Source organism: Mytilus galloprovincialis, chromosome 4 (assembly GCF_965363235.1).
Source record: "Mytilus galloprovincialis chromosome 4, xbMytGall1.hap1.1, whole genome shotgun sequence".
NCBI classification, from domain to species: domain Eukaryota; kingdom Metazoa; phylum Mollusca; class Bivalvia; order Mytilida; family Mytilidae; genus Mytilus; species Mytilus galloprovincialis.
The window spans coordinates 36,717,384-36,736,990 of NC_134841.1; the positions used below are offsets into that span (position 1 = coordinate 36,717,384).

At 30.1% G+C, this 19,607-nt stretch overlaps 2 protein-coding genes across 5 annotated transcripts; both read left to right on the top strand.

The window, feature by feature from the left end:
- Positions 1-280: 280 nt before the first annotated feature.
- LOC143072038 (uncharacterized) lies at positions 281-6,133 on the top strand. The gene is made up of 6 exons (XM_076246811.1): positions 281-436; positions 830-894; positions 1,575-1,755; positions 2,073-2,143; positions 2,748-2,847; positions 5,822-6,133. The coding sequence occupies exons 2-6, from the start codon at positions 840-842 to the stop codon at positions 5,910-5,912; spliced, it is 498 nt and encodes a 165-aa protein (XP_076102926.1). The 5' UTR covers positions 281-436; positions 830-839; the 3' UTR covers positions 5,913-6,133.
- Positions 6,134-7,539: 1,406 nt separating this feature from the next.
- LOC143072039 (uncharacterized) lies at positions 7,540-19,567 on the top strand. Of its 4 annotated transcripts, XM_076246815.1 has the most exons (8): positions 7,540-9,024; positions 12,467-12,531; positions 13,547-13,603; positions 13,987-14,158; positions 15,448-15,524; positions 15,683-15,794; positions 17,135-18,014; positions 18,051-19,567. In XM_076246815.1, exons 4-7 carry the CDS (start codon positions 14,019-14,021, stop codon positions 17,169-17,171), a joined length of 366 nt encoding a protein of 121 aa, XP_076102930.1. In that variant the 5' UTR covers positions 7,540-9,024; positions 12,467-12,531; positions 13,547-13,603; positions 13,987-14,018; the 3' UTR covers positions 17,172-18,014; positions 18,051-19,567. The 4 variants fall into 4 exon arrangements, with proteins under 4 accessions (XP_076102930.1, XP_076102931.1, XP_076102928.1 ...); XM_076246813.1 differs by lacking the exon at positions 13,547-13,603 and having other exon boundaries at positions 8,720-9,024; XM_076246814.1 differs by lacking the exons at positions 7,540-9,024; positions 13,547-13,603 and adding an exon at positions 11,531-11,674.
- The last annotated feature ends 40 nt before the right edge of the window (positions 19,568-19,607 follow it).

Consider the following 19,607-nt stretch of genomic DNA (forward strand, 5'->3'; position numbering starts at 1 on the left):
ATAGAATATATATATAAACCAAAATAATTTCTGGGTAATTCACCATATGCTTCGTGAACAGAAACAAAATTCTATATCATCACTGGAATATAGAAGTCTTTATCGGTTTACCGATTTCAGTTCTCCTTTTGTCATTTTTTTTGCGAACCTTTTTATGAATGAAATTATGAGCGTAGGTGAAGGGAAATATTTGTGGTATTTTAAACAGATATGTGTTACTAAAAATAAGAATGTGACCTACAATGGCTATTGTTGACGTTTTAAATTATTTTTGGCCTATTCAAAGCTCCTTTCTAATTATACACGGATGTGTTAACAGAAAAGGTGGAATTACCTGAAAAATACTTCTTGTTGAAAGTAACGCTCTTTCGATTACACTTATTAACCAGCTAGTTATTGGGTATGGAAGGGATGGTAGCTAACTGAGATTTTAAATGTAAGTAATACAGAAACAAAATTATTTCAATTATTTTTCGATACGCATTAAATGCAATTGAACGAAGAGTGACACAGAAAAAATGGTATAGTTCTTCCTTCGACGTACATAACTTTGTTTTCCCAAGTTGTTCTGCATGTTTGCTTAAATTGATTATACCAAAGGAATATTCACGCTTGCTAAACGAGTCAGTATTATGGTAATTAGATGGTTGGACTAAAAGTAAAATAAGTTATAATAAGCACTTTAAAAGCGAAATTTTGTAAATTTTAAGAATTTTTGTTACAGGTAATATATTTTTGGGGAATTTATTCATGATGGTTATCTTGTTTTGTATTTTGATTATTTCCAACTTGACCTTACATTACATACATTACATACTTATATTTTCAGCAAAGCGAATATGTCATTAGCGACACTTCTGTTTTCCTTCTTTAGTCTGCTGCTTGTATATACAGGTAACGTAACGTTAATAAGTCAGTAGGACATTTATTTATATTCGGAGGAAGATTTCACCCTACTGATTTTTTAACAGCAATTATAAGAGGTATAAAAAAAGTCCCCAGTTCGCTTTCAATTTTATGAAGATGTACCGAACAAGGATTGAAGTTTAACATATAAATTCATTCCATGCATGCGGTCTTTAACATAAAAATCATTTGCATTTAAAAAAAAACGTGTTGCTAATATCAAATAAGAGAAAAAAATATATCCAGATCTTCATATGTCTTCGATTTCAATCCGCAATCATTTTTTCATTCTTCAACTTCTAGTTGTCTTGTGTTGTCATGCTTGTCCATCAGTGTTCGCTTATTATCTTGATTTGTCTTTCCCTCATCAATTTACACGATTTCAACAATGATAAACTACTGTTGCCCTAATTTAGCTATATAGTTGTTTTCAACTGATGTAAAATACCTGTTAATACAAATTTTAGATTGACCACCAACAATTTATTTAACTGCTTGTTAACAAATCACGAAAATACCCATACAAATTCTTTGTTATCAAAGGTACCAGGCTTATAATTTTATACGCCAGACGCACTTTTTGTCTACATTAGACTCACCAACGACTCTCAGATTTAAATTGTTAAAAATCCAGACAAGTATTAAGTTGAAGAGTATTAATTTTGTAGAAGGTTGCATTAGAAGTTCTGGAAATTCAAACCCAGACAAACTTACATACAAAGTAAATAACCAAACAGATCCTGAAAATCATCGACTAGATTGTACAGATAATGAGACACAAGCTTTAGCCTGTTTGAATGGAGGGTCATGCTTTGCTGTATATGTAGCAGACAGAGTAGTAGAATGTGCGTAAGTACATGAATATGCTCACCATAGTTATGTATATGTGTGTTTTCTATACCCCCTCCAAAAAAAAAAAAAAAAAAAAAATTCTAAATATAAAGGAGCTTGATTATCAAATTTAAAGATGAAACCGAGTTGATCTTAAAAAAACATTGTTAGTAAATGATAAGTTTAATCTAATTTGCAATCATGTGTTGTAGGAAGATTTATGCACAAAGAAGTTGTAAATCGTACTTAGTCAAAACCAGTTAACTATTTTGCAAACCAATGTGAAAAGTACTTGCTTTTTTTTAATTGATAGTTAATCAATTTTCTTTTTTCAGATGTTTAAATAAATATATTGGTAAACGTTGTGAAATGATAGACCCGGAAATAATATTTGACCAATCAGCAAGTAAGCTTTATATCACACATCTGATAAATAATGCGTATGTAGATTAAAAAGAATATCAAACACTTTGAATACGAATGATAAAAAACGAGGACATAATTATATTTAGTGTGGTAATGTCCTCGCCCATGAAATTCGGGTAATAGTTCTATTTACGTTTAATGGCAAAATAGCTTAATCGTTAGGATGATCAGATGACAGAGCTAATTCTGTTTAAATCATTTTCAGTATTGCTATGCATGTGTTCATTTTCAATCGTTCGGTGAAGTAAGATTTACGACTTTTACAATATTTAATCAATGATACAGAAGATAAAACCAAACTTCTTAGCGCACATCAAACTGAATCGGATTGAATACCATTTATGTCGGATTGCATACCATTTATGAATAAAAGGATATGCTGTGTATGTGTCAGTTACCCAACTACATAATCAATCGAGAGATCTTAAACAATCCGCCAAGTTAAAAGTTCACAAAATATATTTTGATTTCAAACGACTAATGTGTGTAAAAGTTAAGTTTACATACTAAAAAGAAATTATCAGACAAGTCTTCCATGTATATGATCATTTGTTTTTTTAAATACATGTTTTTCTTTTAAACAGGAGAGAAAGTAGTCAGAATTGGATTCATTTCAGGTTTTACAGCATTAATCATCTTATTAGTTATCGTTATTCTGATACTTATATGGTGTAAAATAAGGAGGTAAGTTTGTGTTTTTAAGTTTGGTAATTAGATCATTGCTATATTAAAACATGTCAAACATGTACACATTTAGTTGCGTGTCTTTTAAATTACCTGCTGCAAATATTTTAACGTTTCCTTTCACTATCAAAACTACATTAGATGAAATATGAGACAGATATCATATAGACTTTATTAACATTCATTTGACACAAAAGCCCCAAAAGGAATACTTCCTTCATGTTTCGTGAAATCTCCTCATCAAGTTAATTCGAAACCGGCTAGCATGTATTTTGAATGATCAGACATTCGGAAGAAAGAAATGTTTTGAATGTTACATATTACCTATTCTTTTAATTCCAACTTTTTCAGATGAAGCACTTTAGTTGAGAGATCCTCTTGAGGTGAATAATCCCTTATCCGTTATAAATTAATCAGCTTCTCTGGAAAATCTTTTTATTGTAAAACTTCTTCTTTGTACACTTATAGACACTGCCACAACACTTAATTATATATATCTAAACTGGTATATACAGTCATATTCAAAATCTAAAACTTGATCGATTAGCAACTGTCATTTTGTCCTCTGTCTCACTTTTGACTCTTTCTTTATGATTAGAATATATCAAGAATACACATTGAAAACTAAAAATTGCTCAACTCAACAAAAATATATAAGAAGATGTGGTATGAGTGCCAATGAGACAACTTTCAATCAAAGTCACAATTTGTAAAAGTAAACCATTATAGCTCGAAGTACGGTCTTCAACACGGAGGCTTGGGTCACACCGACAGGAAGTGTCTGTTTCGCCCCTTTATCATACGTATGACATACCGATGGATGCACATATACAATCTTAAACCTGCTCGTAATGTCCCACTATCATTGACACCTTAACAAACTTACGGACTTATTTATTATTATACTAATAATATTAAACTTGCTGGACTCAGCTAAAGTATTTTTTCTCCTTAAGGAGGCTCGAGGGTATAAAAATTTCAGAAAAAAATCAAACAATTGTTTTTCATTACAAATTCTATTAATTTCCTTTTGTAGTTGTTACTTTATCATATGGTACAAAAATCATTCAAAACAATCAATTCGTGTTGGCCCCAGATGACTTTCAAAATGTATACATCATTGAAAAAGTTCCAAATTATCTCCCTTTGGTGGAAAAATGCAATTTCTTGGCTCTAAAATTGAAATATCTTTTTCAACTCATCGGTGACCTATCTTTTTTAATATAATTTCCATATAAGCTGTACTTAAACTAAACTATTGTGAAATTTTAGCGATTTCTGTAATAAATTTCTTTTTTTTTTCTCTCGATATTACCTTTATCCCTCCTATTACTTCAACAGAAAAAAAACGCCTTTACAAAAATGTATGCTGCTTTCGAAGGCAAATTGTGAGCGCAAATGAACGGTGACCCCACTTTTTTATTTTATTTTTCTATTAACTATAAGATAAAGTTCATTTATAGAAAACTATAGAGAAATCCTATATAAATGATTTAGACCCGCGAACCCCCTTAATCATACTTATGATTAACTGAAAATTGCATGTTAAAATCTAACAAAAACTAATTCGTAGTTAACATCTATCATATTCACCTGAGCAACTTTGTTCATATATATTTGTTCATATTCTTAGAATATATGCAGAATACCCAATACAATCTCAAATTTGTTCAACTCAGAAAAATTATTATTCTTCCCTCATACTTATGACTTTTAAAGTATAATGGGACCAGAAAATAATTATAAAAAATTCTGGATATATAAAATGGGAGCAACATTAAATATTTTGTATTAAAATTGAAGCTAGTTTGTGACCTTAACCACGCTGACATTCTAAACTTATTAATAACACATCTTCTAGTCTCTTAACAGACTTCAAAGCATTCCTAAATTCTAAATCGGATACGACATCCACGCACACTTGTATGCAAGCAGAATAACATACTGACAGAGAGCATACAGACGGAAGCTTTTGAACCTACAAAGCGCCTAAGTTTTATTTAACTTTTGAAACTAAACGGAATGAACGTCGTCAAGTTCTAAATGCTTACTTCATATCTTGGTGTAATAGAGCGATTACTGGGACGGAACTGGTTGATTATTTTCCTAACAATGTGTGTGGTTTATTATTTTGATAAAATGCAGTCATTTACTTTCGGTATGTCATACGAACCGCTCTTTTTTAACATTAAAAAAATCGAAATAAACTTTTTTGTTTATGAGCAACCCAAAGCACGCCTTCGGGTGCGGGATTTTCTCGCTGTGTTGAAGACCCATTGGTGGCCTTCTGTTGTGTTTTGTTCCTTGGTTTGGATGTTGTCTCATTGACATATTCCCCATTATATTTTCAATTTTATCTATTTTGTTTTGTTACATAGTCTCACACAAGATATAAAATCGACGATTCTTTAGTGTACATTACCTTTTCATTTTCGAATATTTACAACAACCAATAATATATATAAAACTTCTGAAATAGTGGAAATCGTTAAATTTTAAAAATATCTTTGAGGGGAATGGTGATTCATGGTTGCTCAGTTACAATGATATTTTTACCTTCAATGAAGATCTTTGATACGAATTTTCCCTCCTTTTCGTTCATGTTGTGTATCTACCTTTATCCGGAACTTTGGGGCCTATTTGTTGTAATATCAAGTGGTACCAAGAAAGTTATCCAAACCATCATTCTTTTAAACAAAATCAATTTTGGTTAGAGAGTTATCATTTATGAAAGAACTTATAAATATTTTGTGATCCGCATATTTTTCAACTTAAGTCAATCATCCAATAATAATTGAAACGAAAGTTATCAACAAAGCTACACGAGTCAAATATACCCCGAATCATTCTTGTCCGAAATAAAATGTCATAGCAGGAGCTGGAGTGTAATTAGTCAAATAGTTATAACTTCTTGCTGAAATTAAAAAAGGTGAGAGAAGCAAACAACGGATAACATTTTGTTTTATTTTAACAGGAGCAAGAAATCAAAAGATAACACAAGTAAAAGTAATAAAACATCAGATCAAGAATCGCTTGAGAAAGAGAGTCTGACGGGAACAAAATAATAAAACAACCAGATCAAATTATTCCGGTAGAATCCGTTAGTTTACTATATCAATAGAATGCTATATAAACTGGTGTTTCAATGAATGGAAAGAACATAAAGTTTTGACACTTAGATTTATAAAGATTGCTTTGTTTCTATAGCTAGTTGATAATCATAGTTTTAATGTGGATAAAGATGGAAATCAAAAACATTTAGTCTCTACCAAAAATACACTGTTTACAGTTCTTTCTTTAAACTTTCCCATTTAGTGAATATAAAAGTTAGGAAATGTAAATCAACAAACATACTTCATGCATTGAACATGACAGAAACAACACTATGAAAAATCAAAAATAGTTTGAATTAAGTGGGTTTTTTGGTAACTTTGACGTATCTCTATTAATAATACAGGAATCGAGAAAAGTAACAATGAACTCTTCACAGATACCGGGATTTAATCATTTATAAATTAACACACAACAAAAAAGTACTAAACAAATGGAAACAACACTATAAATTTCAAGCGTACGACGCGCTTTTCTGGTATTAATCAAACTACTGACAACCGAGCTGAATAAAGATGTCCAATGCGTTTTTTGATTTTTATTCCCAAGAACGCTCAAGGCCAAATATTTCAAACCCAATGATTATAAAAAACGAAACATGCGTAGAGCTTTATGACAAAGATGGACCATAAAACAACAGTCTTATCCAACAAAGGTGTGTTATATACAAATAAGAAGATGCGAGACGAGAGATCAAATAACAATTAGCAGCTAAAGGTAACCGTACGGCCTTCATATGTATAACTGCAATCTACAAATAGATATATCATAAAAAACCCTATCAATCTATAAAAATGATAATACATATGGTCATTTGGTCTTTATTGTAAATCTAGAATTATTTGTCCCTTTCTTCATTCAAATTGTTGCGATACCCTATTTTCATCTAGTATACATTTAGCGTTGTCCGGCAGATGATAATTATTATCTCATAAAGTTCTTATTAAACATGAGCAGCATTAGTCACACAAAACATTAAAACAGAGAAACTTTCATAAGTGTGACATGAAGGATTTCAAGGTATGGGTCTTCATAATAACTTTCAATCAAATGGCCCTTTACACAAGCTAGAAAGAGTAACTGTGTCTAGTACCGATATTTATCTGGTGAAATCTATTTTATATTATACAAGCCTTATAGTATTTAAGCACTCGTTTTTTTTTTATATCGTACATAAATGTAGAGTACAAACAAAAAATTACCATCATAACGAGGCCAGATTATATATGAATTGTATCATAAATAGACGTAACATGAAGGGTCAAAATTTAAGCATTTATCGCATTAATATATTTTAAGTGTATTTTTGAAAAGGGAAATATTTGAATAGAGCATTTTTCCATGTCATCTTTATAATGGCCAAATGAACAAAATGTATACGATCGGCGATGTCCTGGGTGATATAGAAATGTAACATTTGCAACAGATATTTACCCTTCCGGAACGCTCGATGTCGCCCCATTTTCTATTGGTAGGTAAGTGTTCCTCGTTTTTTTTTTAGCTTTCTTTGTTGGGCGAATATACTTTTGTTTGTCTGTTTGTCTGTTTGTCTTTTTCTATTTTTTTGCAATGTCGTTGTCAATTTATTTTCGATTTATGAGTTTTAATGTCCATTTAGTATCAGGTAATAGGTTGTATTGATTAGAATGGCGCTTGGTAAAAGAGGTTTGTAGAAAGCATTCGAATAAAGAAAGAGGCGGAACATACAATAGTTGCTTTCAAAACCTAATGCGGAATTCAGTCTACAAAACACTGTACATGAAATACTAAACATAATTTCTACCAACGAATCCGGTACATAGTATGCACTATGTAGAACTGATGTGACATGAATTTCATATATTTTTTTAAATACAACAACAATGTATATATCGGTACAGACTATTAACATGACCCTTAAATATCCCTCTCACTGCAAATAACCAAAAAGAGAAAATAAAGGATACAAAACCAGAACAAGAAGAACACAAAATAGAATAAAAAAACGAACTAATTCAGTAACGCGGACTTATCAGGTGTTCCTACGGCACTTGTTTTGGATAGTTTTTTTGATGAGTTGATGATGCCGCGCATTCAGTAATAACATGGTTGAAAAAAGTAATGTCATTTATTGACCAATCATATATAAATTATAATTGTTTTTGCTGAGTAACTTTGAACAACAATTTTACACTCATAAATGAAGATGCATTGCAGAGAACTAACGTCTATTCGACTGAAATTATGACGTTTATTAAATGATGACTTCGAAATAGATATCCCATATGTGAACAATATATGATTCTTTGCACGACAATAGTCAACATTACAATTATTAAACATAAAATACAAATATGGGTCAAATTGTTATTGTTTAAGCTAGACTTTTAAACGGTCTGATACTTTTGAAGGACAATACATATCAAATCTCAATTGGGTGACACTTAAATAGTAAAATAATCATGTTACATTCAATCTTTTAATTCCTTTAAGAAATCACGATGCTAAAAGAACACTTGAAAGCTCACTTTAATGTATGTTGTACTTTTATTGAAAACTTTTCATATCAACTCAACAAAAACATCAGGTAGCTACTTTTTAGTAGCATGCTTTCATCTTAGTTTTAATTTCCTTAATGATGTTAGATAGAACGTAAAACAATATTTCCCTTATTGATACAATGGTATTATCCGGATGATTTGCTGATACTGTGTGCTTATTTATTTGCATCTTATAACATATGAATATATGTCTAAATATGTATATATAAAAAAGTGTGATATGTTACGTGTGAGGATTACAAATTAAATTATGACAATGATATACATATAAGAATAGATAACAATATAATACATGTATAGATTTATCCTTCAGAGACAATAGAAAAAAAAATCATCCGGAAATTTTATCATTAATATGCTATTATTACATCCTATTCATATATTTAGGCAAGACGCAATCACCTAAATATAAAATGTGGTAATTTACTTATATTTTGTTTCGGAAATTGAAAAAGAAACTAAATGATTTAAGGACACTGGGTAGCCCTTTTGGATGTATGTTGCACTTAAAGTGAAAAATTAATAGGTAAATATCTTTAAGTAACACGTGTGGATGTTATGTCTTCATATACTTTTTGTGATTGAATTAAAGTTAAAACAAAAACTCCTTGATGGTTTCAATGAAAATCAGATTCATCAATGGCGTCAAATCAAAGTCGTAGAGTATTTATGAATTTTAAAACTATGAATGAAGGTTTTCGATAATAAAGCCTCACAATAAAAAATGTGTTTTCAGATTTGATAAATCATCTTATCAGAGTTTTAATAGTACATTTTATATTTGTTCTTAAATAAAAGCCTCATCAAAATCAATCGAGTAAAAAAGATTTCAGAGATTGTACAACCCAATTAGAGAATATCAATTCAGGCATATGAAGCAAAATATGTAGGAGATACTTCATAACTTTTTGTTTCGTAATTTCATCATGAATAATGATGTTTGTAAGGGAAGTTTCATGTGTACAAAAGGGTACATCAATTCTTTTCGTGCATAAAATATAGATGATATAGTCATTTTCTGAAAATATACTCAAAAGTATTGATAAATTTTAGGATCATTCAAAACACACGTTTGTTGAAGTTTTACTTTTAATTCCGTAATTTGTTTGTATTTTTAAATACACTTGTGTTGACGTAATGTGCTTTAATTGCCATACATGAGCTTCTCATGAATAATATAATAACCTAGTATAATCTTCAACTTCAAGTTAACCTGTTAAAAATAAACATATCATTTATTGGAAGCAATCAATTGAAAGAATATGAAATATCAATATTGTTTTATAATGATTATTTTTTTCATATCAATTTATACAATAAGATTGTAGATTTGTCCTTATTCTTGACTTTTATTTGGCGTTTATACTCATGTATGTCATGTATATCACTGTTTGCATTGTGGTTTTTACAACGATTTTTTTCTTTTTATGCTTTTCTATGATGAGGGCAACAAGGAGGATAAGTTATATAGCTAACTGTTTAACCCTCTTAAAATAAAGTATTGTTATTGTTGTTGTTCCGCTGTTTAAATGGTGTCATCTAACTAAATAATCTAAAGCTTGGAAACTATGTTTAAGGTTTCTTTCTTATCGAACTCGATATTCTAGAGCTCGAGTTTTTTAGAATTAATTTACTGTTATAGCAATTCTGTATAATTGCTTGTGTACTATTAATATATGTTCCAATTGTCGTAACCCCAATCCTGTTTTTTCTGCCTCGATTGTGACCTCATAAAAAAGACTTATCACCGGATGTATAATTCCAAAATGAACACAACAAATGCCGTATGTGCTTTGATGGCAACACAATGACAAATACAAAAACGACGAACACAATAACTAGTCCATATAACACAAGTTACACAACATCGATAACTTAAGACGGACTCGCACCAACCCAATTTAAATCCGAGTAGAACTTTTTTTTTAAACTGCAACTTGTAAGTTTTGTATGCTCCCTTGGGATTGTCTGTCTTTTTTTGTCTTTTTACTAAGAGCTTTGTATTTTTGGTGAGTTTGTATTTCATGACTTAAGCCTTAAGGATTATGATAAATGTTGGTCTCCATCGCAAGTCAATGAAACCCGGCCACGTCCACTTGTATTCTTGTCCATCTGATTAGTTAAGCCTTTTTCAACCGATTTTATAGTTTGTTCTTATGGTGAACTGTTATACCACTGTCCCACGTTAGGGGGAGGTTTATGATCCCGCTAACATGTTTAACCCCGCCACATTATGTATGTATGTGCCTGTCCCAAGTCAGGAGCCTGTAATTCAGTGGTTGCTTATGTATTACATATTTGTTTTTCGATCATTTTTTTTTAATATAAATAAGGCCGTTAGATTTTTCGTTTGAATTGTTTTACATTGTCATATCGGGGCCTTTTATTACTGAATATGCGGTATGGACTTTGCTCATTGTTGAAGGCCGTACGGTGACCTATAGTTGTTAATTTCTGTGTCATTGTTGTCTCCTGTGGAGAGTTGTCTCATTGGAAATCATACAACATTTCCTTTTTATATAAACAGAAGACTGAGCAAAACGAACCCAATCAAATATAGCGCTGAAATCATGTGCTACTGTATGGTAAGCATACTCTGATCCACGTAAAAGACATAGAACATTGTTCATAACGTTTAATTTCTCTTTAGCTGGACAGCTAAAAACAGTTAGGTTCCACATTAGTTACTCCTACTGGGTCATTAAGAAGCATGGTTAAAATAAGTTCCCTGATGATAGTAGATCAAGAAAACCTCTATGCACACACAACATTTATCTAGTGTTGATTTCATTTTAACATCAAAGGTCTTAAATATATTTTTTTTATATTTAAAAAAAATTAAAAGTTATTCAGAGTTTAAATAGAGACAATGTAAATGTTAACTGCATATCTATAAAACCAGCAAGAATTAATAGTGTTTGGTGAAGAAAGGAAAAAATTCAACTTCCGGTTACATTTTAGTTTCGATTAAAAATGTCCTTATTAATTTCCTCAACTCAAAGGTTGTAAACATACTTTTCAGCTGATTGTTGGACCAAAAGTAATGTAATAAGACTTCGCGTAATATATGTACAGGAATAAAGCTCAATTTAAACAAATAATGGATGCTCTATTGATTAAACAAATGCAGATATATTTCTAATTTGCATACCAGTATTTTGATGACATAATTTAAGGTACGTAAAATGAAAGTTTTTGTTGCATTATGAAGAATATAACATCATTTTCCAAATTATACTGGCATTTATTTGGTTGTTGATTTAAGAACCTTGCATTTTTTTGTGTTAAGAGGTCCCATGAAATCGTAAAATTACAAGAAAGCATGAAAAAGTCTTATTTGGCATACATGTTAAGATTTTGTTATTTTTTTCTCACTTATTTACCATTATAACATATAATGCATAGATAAAGCATGACTTTTCCGCGGCTGTTCTGCCATCGTTTTTTGCCAGGTCGTTGTCTGTTTATTTTTTACATTTGAGTTTGAATGTCCTTGTGATATCTATTGTCCCTTAGTTGCCCTTTTTAATTATTAACTAAATGATTTCAATAACCACAGGAGCATCAAGACTTTTATTTATAAAATGTAGATAACTTGAGAAATTGAGACATGACTCTTGTATATTATCTGAAAAACCAATCACTAAAGTATATTCATAACAAATAGAGAAAATAAACAAGCTAAGATATTCTACATTCCCATATGCTATCAAACTTTTTTGATCTTTAAAATGATCTTTAGACGTTGGTATTATATTTTGCTTGCTTTTTTTTACTTTACAAAGACATGTTTAAATGAAAAAAATGATTTAAGAATTAATACAAATATTTGTATTATTTCAGGCTGTTTAGCATGCAGTTATTGAATCTACGTTATATTTTAATAGTCTACTTTACCTTACGAAGTCATCTTTAAATGAAAATAATGATGGAAGAAATTTGAAAAAAAATATTTGTTTTATTTTCAGAGTATCAATCATGCATATATTGAGCCTATCATATCTGTTTTATAGTCTGCTATTTGTATATAGAGGTAAATTTAAATTATTAATCTGATATGGGATATATGTAAGAGTTGTATTTTATTTCCAACTTATTTTACGATAAAAAGAATCTTCAAAAAGTGTATAAAATTACTAAAAATTCTTATCGGTGTAAGGACATCACATGTAAATATAAATCAACATGCAGACATCTTGTACATTCAAGTATTTTTCATCAAATCTTTTATTGATATATTACATGAAAAGTTAAGCAAACAATAGTAGTAATTTCATTAATTTCAAGTTATACTATCTCTAAGGCTATAAAGGCGTCCTGAAATAAGAATTGCCGCAAACTGTCTCTTGTCTGAAAGACCATCAATGATCAGTTGCTCGCTATTTCGAATGCATAATAAAAAAAAAAAGGAATATTCAAACGAAATTTAAAAAAGGGACAATACATAAAACAGACAAGACTAAACGCTATCTATAGCTATCAAGGGGACATCAAGGCAAGCATTTTTCGAAATTTTATGGCAAGCCGAACCCTAATTATATGACAATACATACAAATAACATTTAAACAATGATATCATGTAATTGCAATGGTATTATTCTGTTAGTTCCTAGATGGTAAAATGGTCTCAGAAAATAAAAAACTTTCTCCATTACAACTGTTAATGAACTTAAAGTAGAACACTTGAAGAAAAAGGGATACATATTTAAAAATTTTGAGTCGAAGTATTTTCAAAAGTTGAAAATATTTGATTCTAAAAGCTTGCTTTTGCTTAAGTTTTCCTTACTGCTGTATTTACGGTGTGAATATTAATAAGCAAGTTAGGTTTAGACCTGCAATTCTGATTTCATAATGTGCATTACATATCTTTACTACAACCTATTCTTAACATGTTAAAATATTAATTTTTCAATTTGTTTAACAGAATATATAAATAACTGTGACGGAAATCGAAACCGCACTATATCTCGTATTACTCGTCATTTTGGTAAATGCTGTCTTTATCTAAAAAAATGGACTTCTGTAGAAAACCTTTGTTGCAATTACAGGTTTTTAACTATGGTCTAATTTGTCATGCTTGTTGGATCTGCCAATAAATCAACATGGTAGGTTCATTCCACATTTATCGTTAAATGGGGTTTAAAAATAGTATTTACCGATCAAAAATTATAATGAACTTATGTACATATAAACATTATCCTTTCATCAGCTTCAGTTGAAAGAGAATAGCCTGTTTACTACATCAAACAATGTTTTAATGTGCAATTTGTAAAATGTGAAGTTATATTTGTAAAAATGCCTTTGCCTTACCAAAATCTGGAAATCATCGCATTGCAATTGTTACAGGCCTAGGGGTGAATCAGTCAAAAGTACGATTTACATTCTTTGAATACTCTGAAAATGACATGTGATTCAGCATACAGGGGTTATAAATTCGGAAATGCTTAACATATGAAAATCGTTGTAAAGATATCTTTTCTTTTCATAGTGGGCGTTTACGGAAGTTCCGACAGTTCAACCATGTCTAAAATAGTTTTTAACCAAACGATTCTCCAAAATCATACACTTGGCTGTACAGAAAATGAAATAAAAACATTATCATGTTTGAATGGAGGATCTTGTTTTGTTGTATACATAGATGACAGAACAGTGCAATGTGCGTGAGTATCTTAAATATATATTTCAGTATACTTTTTTTAGTTTTCCAATTACACTAATATATCTTATTTTTCTAATTTATAAAAATATTAAGCATACGAAGAAGTGAGTCAAAAAAAAAAAAAAAAAAAAAACTCGCCCTGTAGCTAACGTTTTAGTGCATTCACAAATATCATGGTAGGTTATTTTCGCATAAATAAATACACGCGAATATAAATATTGATTAAAGGCATATACAAAAGGAAAATCACAAAAATACTGAACTCCAAGGAAAATTCAAAATGGAAAGTCCCATATCAAATTGCAAAATCAAAAGCTCAAAAACATCAAACACACCAAACGAATGGAAAACAACTATCACATTCCTGACTTGGAAGTGGATGGTGAAGTTGAAATCATCCCTTCGTAAATTTTACGGACGCCATCACGAGTTGGTTGACCGTTATGGAATAACCGTTTCACAAATGATATCGGATATGTTCCTTACGTCGTAACTACAATCCCCTTCCCTTTCATGAATATGACCTACCGAATTAGACTATTTACCGGATTTGTAATCACATAAGCAACACGACGGGTGCCACATGTGGAGCAGGATCTGCTTACCCTTCCGGAGCACCTGAGATCACCCCTAGTTTTTGGTGGGGTTCGTGTTGTTTATTCTTTAGTTTTCTATGTTGTGTCGTGTGTATTATTGTTTTTCTGTTTGTCTTTTTTATTTTTAGCCATGGCGTTGTCAGTTTATTTTAGATTTATGAGTTTGACTGTCCCTTTGGTATCTTTCGTCCCTCTTTTGGAACAGGCATTTTCTTATGTAGAAAACCCATTAAAAAAATATAATATGCATGTTCACTATGGTTACCTTACATAACTTCAATTGAACTGTGAAATTGTTAAAACAACACTACATATCCACACAGAAACATTGAAAAAAAAGAGATTAACGAGAACAACTTCAAACTAAGCCAAAACATCAAAAATAGGATTCGTTTATTGCGTAACTAACAACTAAATCGGATAATTACAGCCATCGAACAGATGACCGATATGATTACTAAATAAACTTTGTTTATATTGTTTCATAATGTTAAGCAAATAAAGAACTTATTCATGAACATTCAATGTTTTATGTCCGCTATTAATGTTATACATTTTTTTTAAATACCGCAAAATTAAAAAAAAAAACACTAAAAAAGTACATATCAGTTTCGGATTTGGGAAGTTTATCAACAAGTATGTATTCTATACTTAATATTTATTGATCATATATAAGTTACATTTCTTGTTTCAGATGTTACACACAGTATATTGGTTACCGTTGTGAGATGATAGACCGGAATATTACGTTAAAATCATCTGAAAGTACCGGTAAGATTTTTTTTCAGTTGTTACTGTAAATATTTTTTAGAATAAATGGATATAAATAAATTTCTCGCTGTATATAAATTATAATATAAATCGAAATATACTTGAATATATGTATTTACATTTTGTTACTATATAAATTGCGTTTTGTTTTTTATTAGAAGAGAAAGACATCGAAAATAGACATATTCCAGGTATAACAGCAGGAGTGGTCGCTGTATTTATTGTTGTTTTGGCAATTATACTCATACGAAGAATTGAAAGAAAGAGTAGGTTAGTGTTTTTTTTTGTAAAACAAGGACACCTTTGTCACGTTTACTTTCAACTGAAATGTGCATTGAATTCGTAAAGATTAAGGTACATTGTTTGGCGTTTTATCCTTCATATTCACCTAAAATAAAAAAAAATGTATAAATCTCGTTCGGCCATGATGTTCTAAAACTGAAGAATACAAGTTTTGTTTTGTTGATTATATAATTCGATTCGGACGTCTTTTGTAAGATTTCAGCAGAGTTTGTCAGATTTTTCACCAAAAAAAACCAGATTAATTTCATGCACCTCAACATTAGACAGACGTTTGAAGGACAGACCGTTAAGTTAAATTTGTTCTAAATTTATAATTTCATCTGATGAAAGATTTTTTACAATTTTTAAACACTAAATTGTTAACTTCAGTCGATTGAATTATTTCGTAATTTCAAGATTTTAACTGATCTGATAATAAAGGACGCTCAAATTCATGCTTAATTATCAAAAATCTATAAAATGTGCCATAAATCGTCTCAAATGGAAGTGGCTACATTCGTGTTCTATGTCATCTTTTATGTATAGTAAGTAATATCACTAAATACAACATATATTTACATATTAGGAGTAAACACAAGTGCAGCACCTTCGGTTTTTAAGAATAGTACAAACACGTTCAGATGAAGGACTACCTTGTGCAATGACGAAATATAATAAATGACACATTGCAGAATACATATATTTAAACATGGGAAAACTGTTAAACTTAACGCCAATGTTAGTGTCGATTTTCAAAGACCTCCCAGTAATTTGATAATCTTGAATGATAGATTTGTTCTAAAAGAAAAGTAAACTAACATTTAACGGATCTAAATTTGCAAGCTCTAAGATTATCGCCGTAAAAAATGATGTGATATATACGATTTGTTATAAAATTACTACAGAAAAAGATAAACTTTGAAACAAAACAATGTTTCATCACCCTTTGAAAATGTATTAAACGTCCTATACTTGTATTAACCTAACTGTAAAGTGTGATTTATGTATTTGCTATCTAGAAAGATCTAGAAAGTCAATGCGTCTCTCTTCTGAACTGGGGCATTGAGGAACAGGCATAGATTACATAAGCCGTATTTGGCACAACTTTTTGGAATTTTGGATCCTCAATCCTCTTCAACTTTGTACTTGTTTGGCTTAATAAATACGTTGATTTGAGCGTCACTGATGAGCCTTATAAAGACGAAACGCGCGTCTGGCGTACTAAATTATAATCCTGGTACCTTTGATAACCAATTAGCATACCACTGACGTTTCACAGAATTTTGTTTTGTAGAAAAATAATTACATATTCTAATTTTTTTTGGTAGTGAGGGTAATGGATCAGAAACAACAAACATGGTTTGAATCACTACCAACACACAAATGGTTTGAATCACTACCAACAACAAAAATGGTTGGAATCACTACCAACAACGAAAATAATTTGAATCACTTCCACAAAAACAACTTATGATAATAGACAAATGACTGTATTCATTCACTTTTCATTAATTTGATTTCATTACGATTGCTTTGTACTCATAGCAAGTGTTAATTCGCTATCTTTAAATGAGACAGCTTTTGTTGGAATATCAAAACTGAAGTTTTGTGGAGTGGAAGAAAAGCATAAATATAAGAAAACATTAAATTCTATATATTGCAATTATGAGTTATTAAATCTTGAGGTCAGCATCAAGCCTGTATTCATTGTACGCCCAATGTTTAATTTCAAAACTGTATCTTAATTTGGTTTACACATGTATGTGAAGCAATATTTTGATGTATTATGCAACAATTTTTGGTATGAAAGAATTACTATGAGCAATGATGTGTGTATGTTGTGATAACATATACATTTATTTTATCATCTTAGCGTTGTTTTGTACTAATGAATACATTTATATAAAATGCACGACTGTTTTCGTGAAGATGATTATACTTGCTCTGGTATCTTTTTCATAAACATTTAATCGTACTCAAAAAGCTTAAACTTAAACAATAAGCTACATCAGATACTTTAAGCATGACAGTTGACTATAATAATGTAATAGATCAGTAAAATCTGATAATAAATCTAACGTATTCTCCTCACTTCCTGGAAGAAAAAAACAAATTTATGAAATATGGAACATTTATATCAAAGTTGCAATGCCGTTGGTTTACATCGTGTTGATATAGACCTTTTATTTTAAGAGCCTAAAGACCCAAGTTCACTCCTTTTATTTTGAGAGCCTAAAACCCCAGGTTCACTGCATTGTTATTTTCGTAAATTTAATTGGATCCCTTATGTCCCCATTAAATAACCCCAACAAAACTTCCCTTTTGAAAAATATTATTTAATTCTCTATTCAACACAGACGACAATAAACAGGCTGCAGAATATTAAAGAATATAAAACTAATTATACACGTATCATGGACATACAATTATAAGTGATTACTAGCAGTACATTATCGAAGAAAATTTGTTGAAGTCTGAATTTTAAAAAAACCCAAAACATTCTCAATCTAAAAAATGCAGATTTTGTTGAAATGCCCTAATCTTTTTCTTTGACAAACGCTTCAATATACAAAATGTTCTATAAAAATCGAAAATTTAAGTTTTATGTAAAACTCCATGCAGCAAAGTGACATAAAGGTCCAGTGTTCTATATTGTTGCGTTACATTTACGTAAATCTTATACTTCTTATACATTATTTTGAAATCAATAATAGTGAGAACTGAATTTCGAGGAACAGTTTTGTAAATACAGACTGCAATGTTATGAATATGCTTCACTGATGTATGATTGGTCAATGTCATTTCTATTTATTTATTCAATTATTTTTCATTCATTTTGTTACTTATTTATTCATATTGTTACTTATTTATTCATTTTGTTGTTTATCTATTCATTTTGTTATTTATTCAATATCCATTTGCATGTGTATATTATAAAAGATGACCTATATGTAGTTTTCTAAATTAATAGATAAAAGCTGAGGTAAACAGTCTATTTACAATTAAACTTCACGCTGACATTAACTTGTGTCTAATTAATATATCTTGCACAATGTTTCTATAAATGGAGAGATTGACAAGTAGAAACAAACCAATAAAGGTGATGTTATTGCAATTGATGCTTAATTTTCAGGAATTAACGTCACATAAATACTAAATGAACTGTTAATGTACACAAGTTTTTAATGTACTAACAATCTATTACATATTCATTGATAAACTTATTCAGGAAAAGTCGAGCTCAGGTCATATAGCTCTTTGCGTGTTCAGGATACTTATACATATGTGGCTTTCCTATTGAAGTTAAATATAGAAAGGCGCTTTGAGTGCAACACAAGTTTATTTTCATTATCTTTAACCGTTAATAACTTTGATTAGATCGCCAATTATTGCAGTAATAGGAGTGGTTTATAAACTTTCACGTTATCGAGTAAGTATAGTCGAAATAAACTCTAACACATTGTCAATTACAACGTAACGCAATATATTGATAAAGAATAACATACACAAAACAAAGCTGATCGTCTCACCTAAATGTGCTCTTTTTTATCAATCCATTTTTTTTTTTATCTCAATTGATTTATGACTTTTGAACACCGGTACTCTTAAATATAATGTTAAGAACACCCAAACGGTAAAAAACATCAAGAGCAAATATTGTGTTCATTTTTGACAATCATATATTTTTTTGTTGAATAATAATCAGACTATGTATGTGTCATTATCTTTGTTATTTTTTAGATAATAAAATTATAAAAGTTTGTGTATTTACTGATGTTATGCGACAACCTTTAACGTGAT